The 21,996-nt window shown below is 45.7% G+C and overlaps 1 protein-coding gene across 4 annotated transcripts in view; it reads left to right on the forward strand.

The window, feature by feature from the left end:
* Nucleotides 1–21,996, forward strand: part of CEP112 (centrosomal protein 112) — a 2,536,355-nt gene that overhangs the window by 1,365,789 nt on the left and 1,148,570 nt on the right. For all 4 annotated transcript variants that reach the window (XM_085617276.1, XM_085617275.1, XM_085617278.1 and 1 more), the window contains one exon: nucleotides 16,636–16,771. In XM_085617276.1, coding sequence (XP_085473402.1) covers nucleotides 16,636–16,771 — 136 coding nt within the window. The remainder of the gene's footprint in view (nucleotides 1–16,635; nucleotides 16,772–21,996) is intronic.

Below are 21,996 nucleotides of genomic sequence, written 5' to 3' on the forward strand. Positions count from 1 at the left end.
ACACTGGTCCTGATGTAGACGCCGCCGATGCCACCAACCCCGTTATCTTCCCCAACTTTGACACAGAGCCTGAGGGGCATCTAAGAGGAGCAGATAGGGTAATCAACTAGCTGCTCAGTCAACAGCATGACACAATGTATTCCAACACCGGCGTATACCGTCTTGGTGGAGGGGCGCGTCGCTGCCAAGATAACATTGCAGACTTCGGGCAGAAGGTCGAAAGCTGTTATGTTATGTTATGTTATGTTATGTTATGTTATGTTATGTTATGTTATGTTATGTTATAAAGGGTTTTATAGCATGCTCAAATACTCAAGAGTGTCCTGGCGCGTGCAGTTATCAAAACCCAAGGGAGTGGAAGGTGTGGATCAGCTAATTAAAAAGAAGAGTTTTGAGCTGTTTCTTGAAAAGTCCAAAATCCTGAGTATTTCGCATTTCCAGTGGGAGAGAATTACAAGCCAAAGCAGCTTTGACAGAGATGGACTGACTTCCCAACCGGGACCTGCGAAATCGGGGAATAGTCATCCGATGTTGGGCGGCTGAGTGCAAAGCTCTGCTGGGGACATAGAAGCAGAACCGCTTCCTAATGTACAGAGGCCCCAAACCATGCAGAGCTCTATGGGCCACCGTGAGGACTTTGAATTGCACTCTTTGGGCCACCGGGAGCCAATGCAGATCACGCAGATGCTGTCTCACGCTAGATCTTCTAGAGATGTTAAATAGAAGTCTAGCCGTGGCGTTTTGTATGGTCTGAAGTTTTCTCAGCAGATATCCAGGGATGCCACAGTATAGTGCATTGGCATAATCCAAGCGAGAAAAAATGAGTGCCCGGGGCGACCATTTCCTTGGCAGGCCTGGGAAGTAGGGGGAAAAACCTTCTAAGAGATTTGAGTGCCAAAGCAAACGCCGGTGAGTTTCTTAAGTTGCACCGAAAAGCGGAGGTCTTCACGAAACCAGATCCCCAAGTTCTTGGCAGAGGTGCCCTCTAACTTAGGGCGAGGGAAATCTGGCGGCCACATGTTTTCTCGAAAGGCAGGTGGATACAAACCATACAGAAGGACTTCCGACTTATCCTCATTGCACTTCAGTTGGGCACAAGCCAGCCACTGAAATACAGATGAGAGACAGTTCTGAGCCAAAGAAGTCGACAGGTCATCGACCTTCCAGGTGAATAGGAGCTGGGTATCATCAGCATAAGCAATTATTTTTGCCCCCAGCTCCTCTGCCAGAAAAATTTGAGGGGTCAGATAGATGTTGAAAAGTATAGGACTCAGGGCGGAGCCTTGAGGTACTCCCGTGGACACTTTCCTGGCAACTGAAGAAAACGGAGGGGACCAGACCTGCTGAGAGCGGTCTTCCAAAAAAGATTTAAGCCAGTCCAGGGCAGGGCCCGCAATGCCGATGTTTGAGCGGTGGGTAAGGAGAAGGTAGTGGAGTACCGTATCGAAGGCTGTCAACTGACGTCACTCTATCTTCACGTATGAAGGTAGAGAATTGACCGGTTCGGGTGGAGAACCCTCCGCTGCTGCTGCGACAGGAGATTCCCAAGCTGTTGAGCTTGGCCTTTGGTCCTCCGATCAGGGTGCCCCTTCAGGGGAGCAGAGTGCATGATTAACATCTATTTGGCAGTGATGTTGTCAATGAACCCTTCATGAGCAAGGTAAGAAAATCGGGAGGGTCCTTTAAAATGAAGCTCACATTCTAATTTCCCCAATGTTAAGTGGTGGGAGTGCCTAGTTATTGCAAACATAAAGTCATGTAGCCTTCCTTCTCGCTTGAATGATATATTTTGTAGGTAGTGTTTAACTTGGATCTTTTGTGAGACGTGATTGGCTGGAGAGAGATATCTGGGAGATTAGTGCGGGAGATTCACTCATACGTTGATGTTTTGTTTTGTGTCTTCTGTCATGAACTGAACTGACTTTGTATGTTGGGAATATGGTGGAAACTTGCTCGAACACAATATCTTTGCTTTTTAAAACACAATTAAGATGTATCCTAAAAGGATTGTGAAGCTAGCCTTAACATTGAATCCCTCAGACTCAGTACTAACTTTGGAAGGGAAAAACAACACTGCTTATCAGTCTCCTCCGTCAGCTAGAGTGCTGTAACATAGGCTTCATTGTGATTGATACCTCTGCTTGTTAATTGTCTGTGGTGTTAGTTCTTAGAGCTTTGTGCAATGCCTCCTTTACCATGTCCCATATCGATAGGTCTGCGGGCTCTCCTACTCTCAGTCTTTCTCTCCTACTTATATTAATCTCCTCTATGATCGATCTATACATATCTCAAAACCATCCCCTCTGTGTTGGTGCTTTTGTACACTCCCAACCCATGAGCATACTCTTTTTTACCAGTGTCAGACCTAAGGCTATGATCGTATGCATTTGTTTTCCATGTGTCTTTCTCAGTAGCAGCTTATCCTGTTTCAAAGGCAATGCAATTTCACTCCCACTAGTTCTAGCAATTGGCCAACCACATCTGGCTAGCAGTCTTGTATTTTATGTGCCTACCTGGGATTTACACAGGAGCTCATTCGTCTGGGAATATTGTATGCAGGACCTGTGTGGTCATATACACCCTGTGCATTTTTTATATTTAGAATGGATTTGTTTAAATACTGCATTCATAGTGCTTGTTCTGCAGTTTCTATATCCTCTCCCTCACTCGGCCATTCCTAGGAGTATTTTGTAGACTCAGAGGGAGTACCAGAGAAGCCCTATGAAAAGAGACAATGGTTATTAGGAACTTAAAAAGGTTATGATGTTTTATGGCAGCGCTGCTTTTCTGTCTTCCATTAAATATCCCAGTTTTAATCAATGGTGAACCAGATCTGTAAAGCCTTTAATCCAAGCCTTAGGGCAGTCATGGTTATTGTGTAGTATCCATGGGGTTTCTGTCTTTTACCAGAGGTGTCCAAGGGCTTACGTATTGCTGCATTCCAAATGGGTAATTAAGTTACGCTCTTTGCCCAGTAGGCTTATTGTAAAAAATGGTAATACGTTTTATTACCGGGTGTAACGGGGAGGGTGATGATTCAGTTTCAGCCCTTGCTTGGATGCAGAGTCCAAGCCCAAGCCCAAGTTAGGGCCTCCTAGTGCAGAAGGAGCCCAAGCCTGTCACCTATAAAAATGTTCAACGCAATCACTTTCTTTCATTTGCAAAGGAAGCCTTGGGATCTGGCATAGCCACTGGATACACTAGTTTCTACTGACAAGTGAAGAACTGATAACAGGCTGCACTTTTAACCAGCAATATCTTCAAAACCCTAAGTTGTAGACTGACAGTTCAGGTCTTTTCAACAGAATGAATCTCAAGGACTCTGGAAGAAAAAAGAAAACCCTCATCTACCCCTCGGTCTCGAAAAAGGAGGTTCCAGCTACCCACAATGTCTGAGGGGATGTCACAGAGCTGTGAGTGCTAACAAAGAACTCTAAAAACTCTAATGGCTTCAATGCTTTGATCCAATCAAACTTTACCGTCCAGGTGAATCAGATGTCTTGTGTTTGGTCATGTCTGATTGGCTGCAGGCTTTAGTGGTTTCAGGGCAGGCTGATGTCTTCAAGTCATTCTCCATGCAGCCCCAAGCAGCTGCACCTTTTCCCATGTCTCTTACGCTCAGTCACCTTTTCTGATCTCCAGGGCTATACAAATGCCATCTCTGAAAGTAGTTTAATTATTTTATATGTAAGGTGCTCCCTTTCAGATAGAGGTAAATTATGATATAAAATAGGCAATACTGTTATAATACAATATTACAAACAATTACTGTAAAAGAATATTGAGAAGCTTTCAATGCAAATAGAGCCTCATCAGCCTCATCAGTCGATGCTCAATGGAACATGCAATCCACTAAAGAAATGAAAATGCATTAAATCTGAATTGTATTCACTTGACTGATAATGTCAGAAAACATCCTTATAGATATCTACTGCAAGGCAATACTTTATAAATGATTGAAATCTGATTTTTGCAAAGTCTATCAAACTGGGGTGAAACTTCGTATTTGAGGTTCACACCATGAAACACCACCAAACATCGCACCATGAAGCTGGCAAACAGGACTCGGCGGCCAGACTCACTGTCAACCTCTCACGCTACAGGAGCTACACTCCTTAAAGTGCAGTGAGGTACACAAAGGAACACAATTCACAATCAAACACAATTCAAATTCCTCACCTGCACTTTCAAAGCACTACATAACACGAGCCAACAATTGCATCTTCTTTCACAAACCCTCCAAACACCCCCGCTTAGCTGCACCCACTCCTAAAGCATGGAACAACCTGCCTTTAACCCCTCACTTCTTGAATTCCACAAGAAGCTGAAGACCTTGCTCTTCGTGTAGCCACACTGAGCCCTAGGATTGGCTAGATTCACACCTGCTCAGTGCCAGGATACCCATCCGGGTCATAGTGTGCTTTACCAATCAACATAACATGGTTCTGATTGTTTTGCAGTGAAATACCATACATTAAACTGATCCCAAAGGATTAGGTCTTACTCATTTGAAAGTTGGACTGGCAGAAAGCCAAAGCCAATTGAAGGTTGTGATCTCCCCAGAATCTATAACCTTGCCACTCACCACCAGACAAAGGTACATCTTTAAGGACATTTACATATGTTATGTTATGTTATTTTAATATAACTTCTAAAGCACGACTGTTACCCTAGGGTGTCCTGGCGCTAAGCACTTGCCTAAATGGTTGCTGTTGAGTAAGTGGCTATAATGTAAATAGCCAGGTTTTCAGCCCTTTCCTGAAGGAGAGGAGAATGGTTGAATTTCTGAGGTGGAATGGTAGATTGTTCCAAGCTTTTGCGGCACAAGTGGTAAAACTCCTACCACCCCAACTGGCTTTTTTTACTGAGGGAACAGTCACTTGCTTTGCTGTCCCAGAGCGCAAGATTCTACTGGGAACGTACCATTGAAACCGTTGTCTCAAGTATTCAGGGCCAGTTCCCTTTAGAGCCTGGTAAACCATACAAAGGGTTTTAAATTGCGTCCGATGTTTAACTGGGAGCCAATGAAGAGATCTTAGTTACTTCTTGACCGAGACAAACCTGGGTGTACCCGTCAGCAGCCTGGCTGCTGCATTTTGCATGATTTGGAGTCTGTTCATATGTCTCTTTTGGATGTTCAAGTAGAGACTATTACAATAGTCCAGCCATGACATAACATAGAGAAGGGGAGAAGGAAGTCACCATTGGTAAAAGTAGTGTGGATTTCATGAGCAGCAGTTTAGTCTTGCTAAGTGGAAGATTTTCTTCAGTGTCTTGACAGTTTTCAGTACAGAATAAAAATGGAGGCTCATAGGTGGCCTCAATGAGGACATCCCAAGTAGTTTCCCGGGTCAGACTAAGGAATGGAGTTGTCCAGACAGCAAATCCATTTTGGTTGTTTTTTGTTGCCCAGTGGAGCTTTATTCTGTCAATATTGTGGATTCCCTAAACTCATCCACGGGAGCTAAAGGGTTTGTAGGAGGAAGGCTACATGAAGAATGTCATAACCCCAAAATAAACATGGTGAGGAGCCTCCATTTAGCACTGTAGGGCCATGCACTTGCAAACTATGCCATCCTTCCAGCACATGGGTCCACAATCGTAGTTTGCACCCACAATCACGTATGCCACATAGCGAGACCATCATATGTGCATTTTAAGTACTGAATATAGTGAACAAAGATGTACATATAGTAGACTTTTGTTAGTACACTATGCAATCTCTCCTACCAACTGTCAGCCTCAACTTTCAGACTGCTTAGACTCCCTCGACTATGTCTGAGGGTACACATTGTGTAAACCATCTCTTCAATAAAGCATTATACTCTGCTGTAGGGGATTCTTGGATTGTCGAGTTCCCTGTGGTGAAACAACTGGGTAGGTTAGAAGAAGTTGAACAAGGCCAGGATGGAATAGCTTCCTTGCCAGGCAAAGGAATGTGCCCTTTCTTAACCTCTCAAATCACAAACATGAGTAGTTCACTTTGCATTCACTGGGAACCATGCGTTGGCAATAAATCTTTGTAACTCTGCATGATCATTGACTCGAATATTATATATAGGACTGGCATTACAGTCAAATGTAACAGACATCATACAGTAAACGACAGAAAGCTAGTGCTGCTAATACAGAATTGTTTTCTTACGCCTTAGGTGAGGCTTCTGAATTAATAGGAGAAATCTGCAGTAAGGTATTCCATGGTAGGCAAAGGTTTTCCATATCGATTTTATTGTTTTTCTAAAATGTTAAAATCCCTCAAGTATGTACAGGATGTATGAACGTTTCTTTAGGATTTTAGTTCAAAACCATTTGTTCTTTATCAGACATAGCTGCAGTCAATCTATTGAAAGGGCATGATATGTTGAGCAGGTGACCTGGAAATAGAGGGAAGGGAAATCAGTCTTGGCCTTCATGCCAAGCTCATCTCCTGTCAGATTAAATGTTCAGGAACACGTCTGTGGGATTCCTCATTCCTGTTCTTTGTGCAAATGCCAGCTGTATACATTTTGTCAGTGCACAGGTGAGTTCACGGACGGGGCATCTATGAGTAGAATCAAAACCATATGTGCACTGCTCGCTGGTCTTTCCCTTTTCGCGTGGCTAGAAGTACAATCCACAACAGAAAGATGTTAAGCTACTGTACATCTTCTCTTGATTTATTGCAACATGTGCTTTTTCTATTTGCTAGAAATTCCAGTGAAACTGGCTGCTGCAAGATGCATTTTGATCTTATGGCGGTTAGCTGATTTTTTTGCAAAATATTTGTTTCAACTTATCCCTCATATATGTTTTTGCCTTCTCACCAAGCTGCTGGACATATTTGACGTTCTCATTCTATATTAAATACGCATGCCATGTAGAAGAACACCATCAAGGTGTCTTCCCTGTGTGGGCAAGATATGGCCTCTTGACTCAAACCCCTGCACCCCATATGGGCCAATGGTCCCTATAACTCTTACCTGCCTCTCCTCTCTCTCCACCCTAAATCGATCATCATTATTCCACAGCACCTCGACCTCCTGGATGGAGCCACTGATCCTTCAAATGGGAGGGAAGGTCGATCAGTCTCTTGGGCTGTCTCTTGATCACCTAGGGTTACTGCACTACCCTTCAATTGGACCCCATGTACACATATGTCTTCTTGGTTTTCCTGGATATTAAATTCTCCGCTCCTCAGTGGACCCCATAGACACTTATAAGAATAGTGTTTTGTAACTGGGACTTAGCATCGCAGTTCCTGGTAGACCCAATAATCCCTAAATGGTTTCTCCCGAATTTTGGGGTAATAGAATTGTGTATTGATTTAATTTGGCTACATTATTCGTTACTCTGGGCTACACCCACTGTCCAATCACCGTCATAGTGATGACTCTCACAAACTCAAAATAAGAAGTAAATATTGCAATTGTGTTAATACATGTATATGCAAACCCAATTCTCTTTGTCACTTCTTTCTGCTTAATGCCATGCTTTGTCTCCGGTATACGTCACAAGGACATGATTGGCGCACATCTCACACATGATACCAAAATATTTCCAACCATGCACAACAAAGTAGCTGCTTACTCAGCCTCCCAGAGAGCACACTTTGTGACATTCTTAAATGCTCTGGTGCAATCCAATGCAAGAGGAATTAATGCAATTGTAAGACTATACAAGGGATCTTGTGACAATCATCTGGGAAAAGCTCAACATTGTTGATATGTTTTGTAAACGAGATCAGCTTGAGAAAATGTAAGATTTTTAATCATTCTCTACTTCACTGGTCAGTGTTTAATATGAAGTATTGTCTAGTTCAGCATGCAACAACTGGAGTACTTCTAGTTTTTGGAGGCTACATCTGGAGTATTCTTTGGTTTGGGAGAACGATCTCCAGGTGGATAGAGATACTGAAGGCAGTCTTTAGGTGGGTGAAAGATTTAAACAACAAACATCAGAAGAGAAAATAGAGTCATGCATATGTCGACAATCCTTTTCAATGTCAGTGTTCTTGATGTCATAACATAAAACGGAGTAGAGGTGAATGTGGAACGTGAGTCAGGCAGAAACCTACTAGCACCATTTGAAAGTATCTTGCGAAGGATATCATTGTGACTGTAGAGAACATTGCGCAGAGATAGTAGTGGAGACCACAGCTGTAAAATGATTCAGAAAGATCCAGCACAGGGCATATTGAACAATAATCGTAAGCAAGCATTGGTTAAAACAGGAATCGGAAGGTGGTTTTTTTCAAGAACAGGTTCAAAATGAAGTCACTAGTTAGGCCTTTGGTGCACTTGTCTTAAGTAGCTTCTGAAAACATTATCAAAGTTATATCTTATGGCTAATTTAGATATCATCTCATAACACTTCCTGCATGGGTTTCAAGTGCTATTCTGACTTCTCATACCGCCTATTTAGATGTCTGGGCAATTCCAGTGGCCATGCTTAAGCATCCACTGGCTGCCATATTATAAAGTCTGTCACCGACTCATTATTTCTATGGTACTTGGAGAATGTAATTATTATGGTTTCACCTGGAACCTTGGGGTGCAAAAGAATGTATCATTAAGATTACAAGCCCTCTGAGTCATCATACAATTACCTAGCATCCTATACCCATAAAAGTTTCTTAGAGGCATCCAAAGCAGCATCTTGCAATAAATGAATAACATATTTGCAGATAAAACACAAAGGGGCATATGCATCAACCAAACTAATACCGATTCCTTAATAGCGAAAAATAAGGAATCGCCATTAAGGAATCGGTAATTGGCATGCATCAACAGATTCGGTAAAATTTAGCGATTCCTTAAAAATCGCTAAATTTACCGATTCCTTAATAGCGGGGCACGCAAACGGCCCCACTAGCAAATAGCGAGTTCGGTAATACCGATTTGGCTAATAGCGAGTTCGGTAATACCGAATTAGCAATTACCGAATCGGTATTAGCGAAATCGCAAATTGCCGCGTCGCACCGGGAACAGGCTGATGACATCACCAACCAGGAAATACTGCTGCCCCACCCACATAGCCTCGACAGAGGAGCAGACAGGAGCTGGAAAGAAGGACAGGCTGTGCAGAGTGAGGCCACACAGATTCTGCCAGTCACAGCACACATCCATCATGTCGCAGGAAGTGCCATCCAGCGCTGAATCTGCACGCAAGCGCAAGAAGAAGTTCTCAGACAGGGAGCTGGAGTACCTCATCGAGGGAGTGGCCAGCAAACACGACCGCCTCTTTGGCAAGCTGTCCCTCAAGGTGCCTGAGACTGAGAAGCGGCGCATCTGGCAGCGCATCCGTGAGAGGATCAATGCGGTTGGCGTCACTAGCCGCAGCATCGACGATCTCAAAAAACGGTGGTATGACCTCCGGAAGCGCGCAAAAGAGAGGATTGCTGAGAGGCTCCGGGAGGCAAGAAGGACTGGAGGCGGAACAAGCACTGCACCATCCAACACAGCCCTGGAGGACCTTGTGGAAGGGACGATAGAGCGGGAAGCCGTCGTGGGGGTGATCCAGATGGACACGTCCGGCGCAGCCACAAGTGCCCAAGGTAAGATGCATGCCTGTGCCACACCCAGCATAGCGTAAATCCATACCCATGCCCCCAGCCCAATCTCACTGTGTCTGCAGCTCTGGCACAGACAGTTCCACACATGACACTACTGCATCTTGGGAGTTGTAGTCTAGTCAGCCCAGAGTGCAGGCACAGGCGTAAATCCTCACACAACACATATGTTGTACATGGCTGTAGACTGTTCATTTGTTGGACCACAGAGGGACATTGATGGGTACAACACTATGTAGGTGTAATCATCCCACTAATCATGCACTGTTTCACACACAGATGCATCACCTGGGGACTCTGACGACAGCGACCAGCTGATCATCTCTGAGACACCCGTGGAGTCAGACCAGGAGACTGTGCAGGATGCGCACGCACCGCCAACACCTGCCACCCCACCAGCACCACCTCCACCAGCGCCACAATCATCGGCACCAGCACCAGTGCCACAAGCCAAGGCACCTGCGCCACAAGCCAAGGCACCACCACCTGCGCCACAAGCAACGGCACCAGCAAGCCAGCCTGCAGCCAGTGCAGCCACAATACCGCAGAGGCACAGGCACCAAGTTGCGCCCTTGCAGGAGATGGCAACCCCCCCCCCCTCAATTGGCACCCACGCAGCGCACATCCACACCACCTGCTGCACCACATGGAGGCTCAAGACACGCACGGCGTCACAGGGCCCGTCGCAGTTCCGTCTCCTCAGCTGACCAGGATGTCCCAACAACCTCTGCAATTGAGGAGAGGATGCTGCGCACACAGAACCTGCAGGGAAGACATGTGGCTAGCATCAGCTGCAACATCGTGCGCCTAGCGAGGGAGATGCGCGCCATGACTGCAGCAGTCACCGACATGGGCTCCGCGGTCAGGGACATGGGCACGGCGGTCAGGGACCAGACCACTGCGGTTGCTGATGGCAATGCTCAGCTCAGGGAGGAGGTACGTGAGCTCACCCGTGCCATCAGGGAGGGCCATGAGTCCCAGAGGAGGAGTAACCGGCAGCTAATGTTGCGTTCTGCCGCCGCTACCAAGGCCATACAACGGCACAGCAACTGCACCGCTGTGTTGGCACGCCGCACAGTCTCCCTGCAGGTGGACCTTGGGCACTTCTGCGGTGATGTTGCCAAGTCACTGAGACACATCACCACTGCTGTGGAACAACTTCAGAGCAGCACATGCAGTGCTGCAGCATTGGGAGGGGATGACACCAGTGAGGCTGCCTCCAGTGTCAGCAGCGTGTCACTGGCAGAGGCCAGCACCAGGCGCCGAAGTTCGCGTGCCTCCACGGGGACAGGCCGTGGTGAGGGTATGGATTAGGCCTGGGCAAAAATTTCGTTCCGTTCGCGGAAATTGCGATAATTTGACATTTTTGCGTTCCGCGGAGAGCGCGAAAATGTCAAAAATTCCGGTTTCCGCAGCTTGGCGATAATTTGTTTCTTGCTCGCGCTGTAAAATGATACATTCTCGCGCGCGCGCGATCGCCTTACCTGAATCCCTGCGTTCGCCGACAAGTTTTCTTGATCCGGTCGCGTTCTCCATGAGATGTTGTATTGTTTTTAGCCATTTGCGCTGTCTCGCGACAGTTCGCGCCCGCAGTGACGTCATGCGTCGCGCGATCACGTCTTTCTTCTCGCGATCATGCACCGCGAGAACAACTCAAAACAAGATGGCCGCGCCCGCAAGCAACCACATGGGTAAGTTGGCGACCCGCAACCATGCAGAAAATCTCGCGAACATGCCGGAAAAAAACTTCCGCATCTTCGCGATATTTCTGCTTGTTTGCGATAATTTTAAACATTCTCGCGATAATTTGCGAAGGTTAATTCCGCAAATTCCGCCCACCCCTAGTATGGATGCACCTGAGCGGAGGCTTGGTGTACGTGGCAAGCGGCACTAGAAATTTGTACATGCTGCAGGTCCATGGTGGAGCAACCATGGCCATCCAATTATTCTGTTTGCACAGGCCTGACTTTAAGGAACCTTTTATTTACATTTATGCAATCGGAGCATGATTCACAATGCTAGTTCTGTTGCACAATCCTCAGTGCTACTGTGCATTAAACAGTTGCACCCAACACCAACTTGTAATGTCTCATTTTACCCAGGGTCAAAAATGATTTTGCGTTATGTCTGTCCGCCTCCTATGGCCCTCTGCTGTGTTTGGGATGTGTGCCGGTCGTCGTTGGGCGGGTGGTTGGTCAGCCTGGGGGTCGTCATCCCTGTCCACCTCCATGGGTATCCCCCTTCTGGTGGCAATGTTGTGCAGCATTGCACATACAGCAATTATTCGACAGCATGTGTCTGGTTGGTATAGCATTGCGCCGCCAGTCTTGTGGAGGATACGGAAGCGGCTCTTGAGAATCCCAAAAGTCCGCTCTATCACATTCCTCGTGCTGATGTGTGCAGCGTTGTAGCGATGTTCCTGCGGGGTTGCTGGATTTAGGTATGGGGTTAGTATGTATTCCCGCAGGGCGTAAGCACTGTCACCTAGAAGATAGAAGCATAGACTTAGCATTGGTGATGTACATACATGTGTGGTGTTGGTGTGGGGAAGCGTAGTTCTACTTACCTAACAGGAGTCCCTCTCCAAATTCGCCATTGAGTAGTCGCCTGTGCATTCCACTGTTGCGGAAGATGTATGAGTCGTGTGTGCTCCCTGGGAATTGTGCCACTAGGTCCGTTATGATGTTGTTGGCATCGCACACAACCTGCACGTTGATCGAGTGGTATGACTTGCGGTTCCTGAAAAGGTACTCATTTGCTGACGGAGGGCATATGGGGATATGCGTGCAGTCGATGCATCCAATCACATGTGGAAATTGTGCCACCTGGTAGAATGCCTGTTTAGTGCGGTCCAACTGCTGTGGGGTTGTGGGGAAGCTGATGTGTCTGTGGAGCATTGTCAGCATGGCATCTAGGAATTTTTGGAAGAAGCGTGACAGTGCGCTTTGCGAAACACCTCCAGCAACCGCAATTACCCCCTGGAAACTCCCAGAGGCCAGTAGGTGCAGGCTGCATAGTACCTGAACGTGCGCAGGGATAGCATTTGTCCGGTGGGTCTGGTGCTGCAGTAATGGTTCCAGGTCTGCAATCAGGCGCATGATCATAGCGCGATTGAGGCGATATTTCTGGTACACCTCGTCCTCATTCTGGCCGAGCAGGGTTATGCGCAGTCTGAACACTCTCTCCTGTACCCTTCTCCTGCGCTGTCCTGCTGCATTGATCCGCATCCTCCTTGCAAGCACGTAGAGGGCAGCCATTTTGGGGGAGCCAACAGGGTCTCCTGGGCCAAATTTAAGGGTTTAGTGATTGCCTCAATCATTTGCACATGTAGGAATATCTTTTTTTTTTTTTTTTTTTTTTTTTACTTTACCTCCAGGTTTTGATTCCCCTTATTTAGCTCTGGCAAAATAGCGATTTTTGGGATTTTCGGAATTAGCGAGTTTTCTTGCATTGGGGTGCGATTCTTTATTTGCTATTGGCAATTTCCGGGAGCTAATAGTGATTTCGGTAATTGCGGATTCGGTATTTAGCGATTCGGTAAATTAGCATTTTTGGTATTAGCGATTCGGTATGTTCGAGGTTATTTATTTAGCGATTCGTTATTTGCTCGGGTTTTGGGTTGATGCATTGGGATTGGGTATTTTTAACACAATACCGGGAGCTATTACCGAATCGGTATTTTACCGACTGGATTTTGGCTTGATGCATAAGGGTGAAAATGTGCTCTTTTTACCCTGATTTTCCCTAAAGTGAATCTATTGCACACTGCCTTTCAGTTATCTAGTAGAATGTGGCTATTCACTACCCGATGCTTAATCCAGGAAGACTGAAATCATTTACTATCTCTCCTCAGCTGGCAGCAGCAACATTTCTTCCCTTCTTCCGTGGCATCTTTATCTTCTCTTCCTGCATTTGTAACATACAAGCTTTTTTCTGATGGATACTTCTAACCACTGATTTCTCACCTTTAGAACATCCCCAGGCACCAGATGGAATCCAGGCAATTTAAACAACATTGCTTCCTCATTCCAATAGATGGCACTGACTTCATTCCATCCCAGAAGTGAGGAGCAGAGCTGCATGAGTGCCACCCTGTGTGATGACATCAGTTCCTTACTTAATGCACCTTCGTACATGGATCTGGAGGTCGCTCCCAACTTTTCCGTTGTGCAATGGGACTGGGTCCCCTCCTAAAACTAAGGGGTTTAAGCCTTGTAGGAACTGTTGCAAATACATGTCTGTGATAGATCTACACAGGGTCTGCCTCTGGTACTTGGGTTCTGCGCTTGACTCTAAGTCCTATGAGGAATGTGCCCTTTTGAACCCAAAGGAGCACTAAGTGACGCTGTACATCGATCAACCTGAGAAGTCACAGGGGGTCAGGGTACCTCGTGGTTTCGCTCCCAGTCCCTCACCAAAGAGCTGATTCTGCAACTGATACCAATGGACCCCGAACTTCTAGGTCCATTGGTGACGTTGCAACAGATTGCCATCTTTAGGGAGGCCATGTTGCAAATGTTCGCAACTGCTCCTGCTCCTCCTACTGGTTCCAAGGATCTGTGAAGGTCTCCAGTCGGATATCACTGGTGGGCAGATCACCACTCTGCGGCATCTGTGGCCCTTGACATCAATTCTGGCACCAATGCCGCTGGGACCAGAGGATGACTATTCCTACAGTTTTCTAAAACTTTGATCAAGTGGAGTGGTTCTTGAAGGGCCTGTTGTATATATTTCCGCTCACGCCTTTTGTTGTTTCTCTGTGGGACCTGTACCAGCTGTTGATCTTTGAAAGTGTTGAGCCGCATACTTACCCGAATTCCAAATATGCTCAAGAGCAATAGACTCTGAAAAGGCACTCATTAAATAGTGCTTAAGTGGTGTGCCAAGCCAATGAAGTCTGGTGCTTCTCAGGAGAGAACACCATTTGTTTTTCAAAATATACAGTAGTTTCCCCCCACACTATTTTTGTATTTTTAAGAGCTGCAGACAGGAAAGGCTCATCAATAACTGTGAGTGTAAACTCCACCCTTGCATAAGCTGAAAAAGAAGGGGTTTGTGGCGCCCCTAACCCTCATGTCAGTATTGTGTCCATGGTGCCTTGGCTAGCAGTTTGCCATGGGTGCTCTCTTATGCTAAAAATTGTATACAATATGCCAGTGCCAGAGTTTTGCCAATGATGCCATCCATAAACCATGAGTAACCCGTATGACCCCAATGACTTTGAGTATGCCAAGTCCTGCATTTTGTCATGGTTGCCTAACCCTCTCTCTAATATGCCATAATTTCCCTCCCTAATGCAAAGAATAGCCTCAAGTAAGCCCTTGGTACCCACTTTGACAAAAAGTACCCCTAGTATGTCAGTAGAAGCATTTTGACACAAATGACCTATATGCCAAAAAATACCTTTAGTTTGCCAGCCGCCAGCATTCTTCCTCAGGTATCCAAATGCCAAAGATTACCACCTCATTAGAAATACCTCTAATATGCCAGCACCAACATATTTTCATGGATTCCTGATGTTCCAAAATTACCTTTTGTATTAGAGCTAGCGTCTTGACATGGGTGCCTCCATAAACCTAGAGTTACCTCCAGCATGTCAGGGCCAACAGCCCGGTATTTTCCCGCTGTCTCCCTCGTGTACTTCTCTTCCCCCCCAGTCTGCTCTGTGTTTCTCTGTCCCATCTGTGTTCTTCTCCCCTGTACCCCCGTGTTGCGTTCACCCTCATGTGCTTCTCTCCCCAACCCCTGCATTGTTTGCACACTTGTACGCTTCCCCCCCAATCAATAAAACAGCATTTGTAAAGGGCAGCACTGTCATCCGTGGGGGTATCTGGGCGCAGTGCTTCTTCCCTGTCACACCCGCCACTCTTCTCCATCGAGTGTTGCTTATGCACCATCCCGCTGCTCATTGCTGCTCCATCACTAGCTTTTTAGGGCGAGCCTGGGCAGCGCAAGCACTGTTCTGCGAGACATGCTGTATTCAGGTGGGGAATTGAAGCTCCGCCCACTCTCCGCCCATATTTTTCATTGGCTTGTGTCATTGTCCACTGTGAACTGTGGCTACTCATTAGTCAATAGGCTTATTAGTCCCTCCTTAGTACCGCCTTGTCTCATTTTGTGACCTCCCATGGTGACACCGCCCTTATATGTGTTGTTGCTCTGTAGGCTTTAATTAGAGCCTCCGAGTGCTATTTTATCAAATACGTTTGTGGACACACTCTCCTCTAATACTTTTTGAAAATGTTATAGCATAGGCGTTGAACGCATTTGCAATGCACTAGGTTTCGCATTTGTGAGAGTTTAAGCTATTGGCATTGTAAATGACAATGCCCTTTATTTATCTGTTTTAAAAACAACACATAAATAAAAGGCATTGTCATTTACAATGCCAATAGCTCAAACTCTCGTAAATGCGAGAACTATTGCATTGCAAATGCTTGTTATTTTTGGTGTAGGACCAGGCAGCAAATTGCAGTCTGTCTGTTTGCCTTAAAAGTGCTTTTGACCTATTATTGTTTCTTTCGTTTCCCTTTTTTTTTTTTAATATATTGACTGATCCATCTCAGATTGGCAATTCTAAAAATAATGGCTTTCACCCGCATGTTGTAGGCATGCATGTGTAATAGAGCATGCACACCTACTAAATGATGTAACCGCATCATTGCAGTTTTACCTTTTCGCTTAGTTGCACAGCATCTTGCCGATATTGTGCAGTATGGCTAAAAGCCAGGCATTGGTAAAGGCAATCAATATGTCCTAAAGGCTAAAACGCTTGGTTTTGTCAATGCTTGTTGTTCATGTGATCTGAAGATGGGAATCAGCTATGCCAGGGTGTTGGTTTGATGTGGACTAAATATCTATGGTTGGCTCACTCCGCACTCCTCGCAGGGAAGAAAAGTAGAGGCTTTAGTGCCAGGTGCATTGTTCCCGAAATGTGTTTTAGAGCTGCTTTTACTTTTATTTCAGAGCAGAAATAGGAAGCTGCAACAATGTTAAACGTGGCGGGGCGCAGGCCGCCGAATCCAGGAGTGCGCTTGTTCTTTTATTTCATGTTTTCAAAGCTGAGGCTCTTGAATGTGTCTTTTTAGGGAGAAGGAGGAGCAGCTGACCCGAGTGGCGGAGATCCAGAGGCTGCAGGCCCAGCAGGCAGACACTGCCTTGGAGGAGTTTAAGCGGCAGGTGGAGCTGAACTCCCAGAAAGTCTACGCCGAAATGAAAGAGCAGGTGAGGGGATCACAGCGCCGGCCTCTCGGACTCTTCCGCACAGTATGGTGGCGCATTCTGATCTTCCAAAGCCGGGAGCTGCCTCGATAGACGCAGCCCGACTTCAAATCGGTCTCGCTCCTCTGTCTTTGCGCGGGAGTCAGAGAAGAAGGGCAGCCATTGATTCATCTGTAGGACAGGTACAGCGGGGGTCTCAGCGCTCCCTACACCCAGTGCTTTAAATGGAAAAAAATGAGTGCAGGTACTCATTTAATTGAGTTAGGGGCGTGGCTAGTGGGCGGGGTTAGAGGCGGGGAGACATGATGATAGAAACACTTCTATTGAGTATTCTTTTTTCCCTTGCATTGCCTGTGACAGTTGTCTCAAACTTTCCATATGTACAGATTAACAGGGCATATGCTAATAAAGGGTGGTGTGAAGTACTTCTGGAAGTAATGCAAGAGCTTCTAAACCCTGAATGCAGCCAAGCCCTCAACAGTACTATTAGCCCTTCCAGGCTAAGAATCAATGTGCCCCAGGACGAGAGAGACTGGCATAGCATCATTAATAACAAGTATTAGACGCATTTATTTTCAAATACCTCCTGGGTGTCCTGATTCTCTCCCTCTCTGATTTAGTTTCTCTCTCACACACAAACATACACACCTCCAGGCAAACGCACATAAACAAGCAGGCAAATACTCTCTGTCAATCTTCACATCTCTAATCTTGCGATCTCTCCCCCACTCACTTCTCTTCCATGTGTATTGATTTCTCTTGCTGCCCCACTCTCTTTACCCCTAAGGTATCCTATAATCCTCTACTATCACTTTTTCTATTCCTAATCTGCCATCTCCGTGCCTCTGTTACGCTTTCCATAGCCGTCTCGATCTCTTCCCCATCTGTCTGCACTTACCACTTCTGTCTCTTTTCCCCCCCCCCTTTAAACTCTCCTCTGCTCCTTCTTTCTCTGGCCCCTCACTCTTTACCTTCTTTCACCCCATTTTCCGTCCTCTTCCCTCGGCAGAAGGCCACATGGCCAGAGAGCTTGTAGCGGCAGGCAGTGAGCACTGCAGGGCCGTGAGCATAAGCAGAGTCCAGTAGGGCAGAGATCAGGGGAAGAACAATACTGGCCTCTGATGGGCAGGTCATTAGACATCCTCCCACCTCACCTGGGCTCCAGGCAGGCCACGTAGGCCATCTCCACCACCTCATCCCTGTCAATGTCCCAGCAGGTGGACAGGGGTGGGGATTGAATTGCCCATTGGCCCAAAAAATGTCCCTCCACTCTTCTCTTTATCACACAACACCCTCTCTTTTCCCAAATCTCCTATCCAACATCATTGATTCACCACACTCCTTAAATAGGCTGCCACACCCTCACCTTTCTCACTCTCCTCATCCCTTTCTCTGTCGCGCATATTCTCCGCTCACCCTTACATCTATTTTTTTCTCACACACCCCATCTTTCTCCATTTTTTGACACCCTCTATCTTCCTTCCTCCACTTCATGGCATACGCATGACTGACTCCCTTCCTAACTATCGTCACCTTCAGACTTTTCACAAAAATTTCTTTAAATGAATTTTCCACATCTTTTTTTTTTACTGCTTTTCACCCCCTTCTAAGGTTCTCCTGTAACCACATCTTCTCTTATCAACTTGCTGTCTGTCTCACACATACTCTCACACTGACTTTCTCACACCAGCCCCTCACAAAACTTTGCCTACAGACACCCTCTCTTAAATCCAACTTTCCCTCATTAATCCTTCAGACACCTCTTCCTCCTGACTCTCTGAGGCCATAACCTCCCTCAAACTCGTCCTTCTCTCTTTCATGCATCTCTACTTCTTTTTCGCATCTCCTATTTTTCATATGAATTATCACTCCCTCAGTTTACCAGACACACTCTGTTTCTCATGCTGTCTATCACTCCAGCATGTTTTAAATGATAAATTTACAAATGTACACAGGCGACAAATCTGTGCTCCACAATTAGATAAAACTGACGTAGTGGCCTTGCGTTTGATGTCAGTTGAGTAAACCAAGCACATGGCTGAAGATTTAAGTAAGTGCAGTGATGATATCAACCTAAAAATGGCTATTTACTTGTAACAAAAAAAAAATAAAAGCAAATAAAGAATAATGCCAGTTTGAAATTGCTAGACGTGTGTATTCTAACCATTTTAGGTATTAAAGGGTTTAACTTATGCAGTTGGGGCCATGGGGGGCAGTCTTATCTGGAGCAGCCCAGCCACCTCCTAAGTAGACAGGGGTGGGGGTGGAATTGCAGGAGCAAGCGAGTTAGGCGTCAGTGGGAGGCCAAGCGTTTAATGGCACCGTCACCTATTCAGGCTTTCTTCCCTCCCACCCATTCAGGCTGCACACCGCACTGCCCCTGGCAGCCGATGTTTAATACACTAAAAAGACACCCAGCATGGAGGCCCGGCAGGGGGCGGCTGAGGACAATGAGAGCTTCGGGAGCAGAGGTTTACTTACCCCTGCGGCAGGCCTCCAGCAAGCGTCAAAACGGAAAACATGCTGCCAATAAACGGGCCACAGGCATCGGCCCAGTATCTGATCAATCCGAGTACCGGTACTCTCCTTGGCACTGGAAAAGTGCCGGTACTCAGCTTGGTGAAAACAGGAAGTGCCGGTACTCAGTACCGGCGAGTACCGGCCCATTTAAAGCACTGCCTACACCTGCACGAAAGATGCAACGGAGCCGCCCTCGCGGCTCTGCGCTGTGGCTCGATGGGCTGCGGCTTCATTTGCCTCCGTCATTTGCACTCAGGTTTAGACTGCTTGTTCAGCTGAGTGCTCTAAGCGGATTTTCACATAAAAATACATTGGGGGGAGAAACCAAAAGGCTCTGTTGAATTCACCCTCTAAATGATTAGTTAAAAACATATACATATCAGTTATTTATAATTTATCTCTGATTCATTTTCTACCACATACCATCCTAATGTGGAGACGTCTTTTGTCAAAACCAGCATGTATTCGTAAATAGGTATTTCGTGAAAGCCAGGAAGAGAAGACATGGCAAGATACCATGCAAGAAAGATATGCATGCTTACACAAGCAGGAGTGTCTGATGCATGCACAACTAGACCCGTCAACGTGTTAGCAGTTTCTTTAGAAGAGCAACAGTTTGTGTAACGGATTTTAGTAGCTAATGTTGGACCTTAGTATAGATTGTTGCTAGAGCATGTCATCTGTAGTAAGCAATTCTTAACATTTTGAAAATGTATCACCTTGGTGCTCCTTGAAAGTTTATTTAAGCTATTTTGGTACTGACTGGTGAACAAGGCTTACTTCCAGAGATCGTCTACTTCTGGATTTGCTGGACTTCAGGTATGCAGCTTATTGATAAGACTTCCAAAGCACCACTTGCTTAGTTTGCTTAGTCAAGGTTGGTCTTAATTTTCAAGCAGAAGGACAAGGAGGATTTGATAGAAAAATATTTTCTCTAATACTTAAAGTAATAGTTTGTAAGGATTTCAACCCTCGGGCGAGAGGGAGGTTTCTGCAGTTTTCAAAGAGAAACTAGGCGGTTGCTAGAAAGTTATCCGATGGATTTTTAGCAGTGGTTCAAGTGGGATGAAATAAAGTGGGTAACCAGCTTTGTAAGGAAGCATAATGAGGACTCCTTTGCTAGAGGTGTGTCCTTAAACATGAACTATAACCTTGTGCTTGATGCAGTGAGCCACGTGGCGCTATTCAGATTCCTCCGTCTGCTTTCTGTTAGCACTTCCAAGCATATCACACAACAACGAACATATGCACATAAAACTAGTCAAGCCTATTGGCTTAGCCAGTGCTTGTTAGCACAGATTTCTATTCAATAGAAAAACGAGCAACAGTCATATCGTTATGATAAATTAGAACTGAGTTATGAGATTCTGAATGTTTCTGAAAATCAGAGATTGGGGATTCAAAATTACCAAGGTCTGTGGAAAGGGGAGTGTCCTAAGTGTTTCAAATACTCCCGTTCTCTTTCCTCTGCTATCTCTCTCTCTATGCCCTTTTCTCCTCACATCTCTTTTCTGAAATTCCTCAACTGCATGTCTCACACTTCACCTTCTACCTCTTCATCACCTTTTCACTCTACTTTTGCACATAGTTCGCTATACACACACATATTTTTGTCAATATTTTCGACAGCTATGTACCTCCTTCACATACTTTCCAATAGAAACGTAATTACAGTTAGCACATGCATAACCTTTGCTCTCTGCTCTATGAATAGAGGCCAAGGATTGGATGAGCATGTAGTTTGAAGCCCTGTATGACCAAGTGACAGCAGTATGTGAAACTCACATTGCCCTGAGTCTCAACTCCATAGCTCTCACTTCTGCTCAACATTAATATTCATCCTCACTCTGATCTCAACCTGACACCTGTAATTAAGTCAGTTTGCAATATGCACTATACAGTACTTATGTGCTGTGAGAAAATGAAAATGACAGAAGTACATGTTCTAGCTGTGACCAAAGGGCTATCTAGCTGTCCCGTCTCCTTTTATGTGTTTGGATCCCGGTTTAGATGGCTACAAATGAAGCGTTTTCTGAAAGTTTTATTCTAATAGTCCCTCCTCAGTGCTTAATGTGCTAAATGATGAGTGTCGGTGCTCAAAGAGCTGCTCAGAAGCCCAGCCGACACTATAAAATGTCAGCGCAACGAATCGTAAGGCTACATAGGCCTAAATCCACATCAGGCCTCTTTAATCCATTGCCAGACACTCCTTGCCCCTTTATCTCACTCTTGCAGGTTCCTGCTTTCTCCTTTGGTGAAGCTTTTTTCTGTCTTTCTCTTCTTTCTTCTTTCACTGCAGTGTTGTTTTTCTCTCTGTTCCTCTCAGGAAATGTCCCCCACCGGCAACCACCAGCTCAAATTAAGCACAGCTCCTCCCACTCAATGTATTGTTCTTTAGTTGAATTCTAACCTCTTTTTTTTAAACTTTCTTGAGGACATCATCTTTTGAGCTGGTGCACAGTTACCCGGTTTGCCTTCTTATCCCAAAGACAGTCTTTCTTTTGTCAGTAACTTTGGCGCCTAGGGTTCGAGAACTTCAATCCATATCAGTTCAACCATGCTTAACAGCTTTCTATCTGAATAAGTTGGTTCTTCCGACACACCTAGCCTTCTAACCCAAATTGTTTTTTTATTTCATAATGCTTAGGCAGTTACTCCATCTTTCTTCTCTCCTCTACATCCAACTAAGAAGGAGACTCTACTTCATA

The sequence above is a fragment of the Triturus cristatus genome, chromosome 7 (assembly GCF_964204655.1).
Source record: "Triturus cristatus chromosome 7, aTriCri1.1, whole genome shotgun sequence".
In the NCBI taxonomy this organism is placed as follows: Eukaryota; Metazoa; Chordata; class Amphibia; order Caudata; family Salamandridae; genus Triturus; species Triturus cristatus.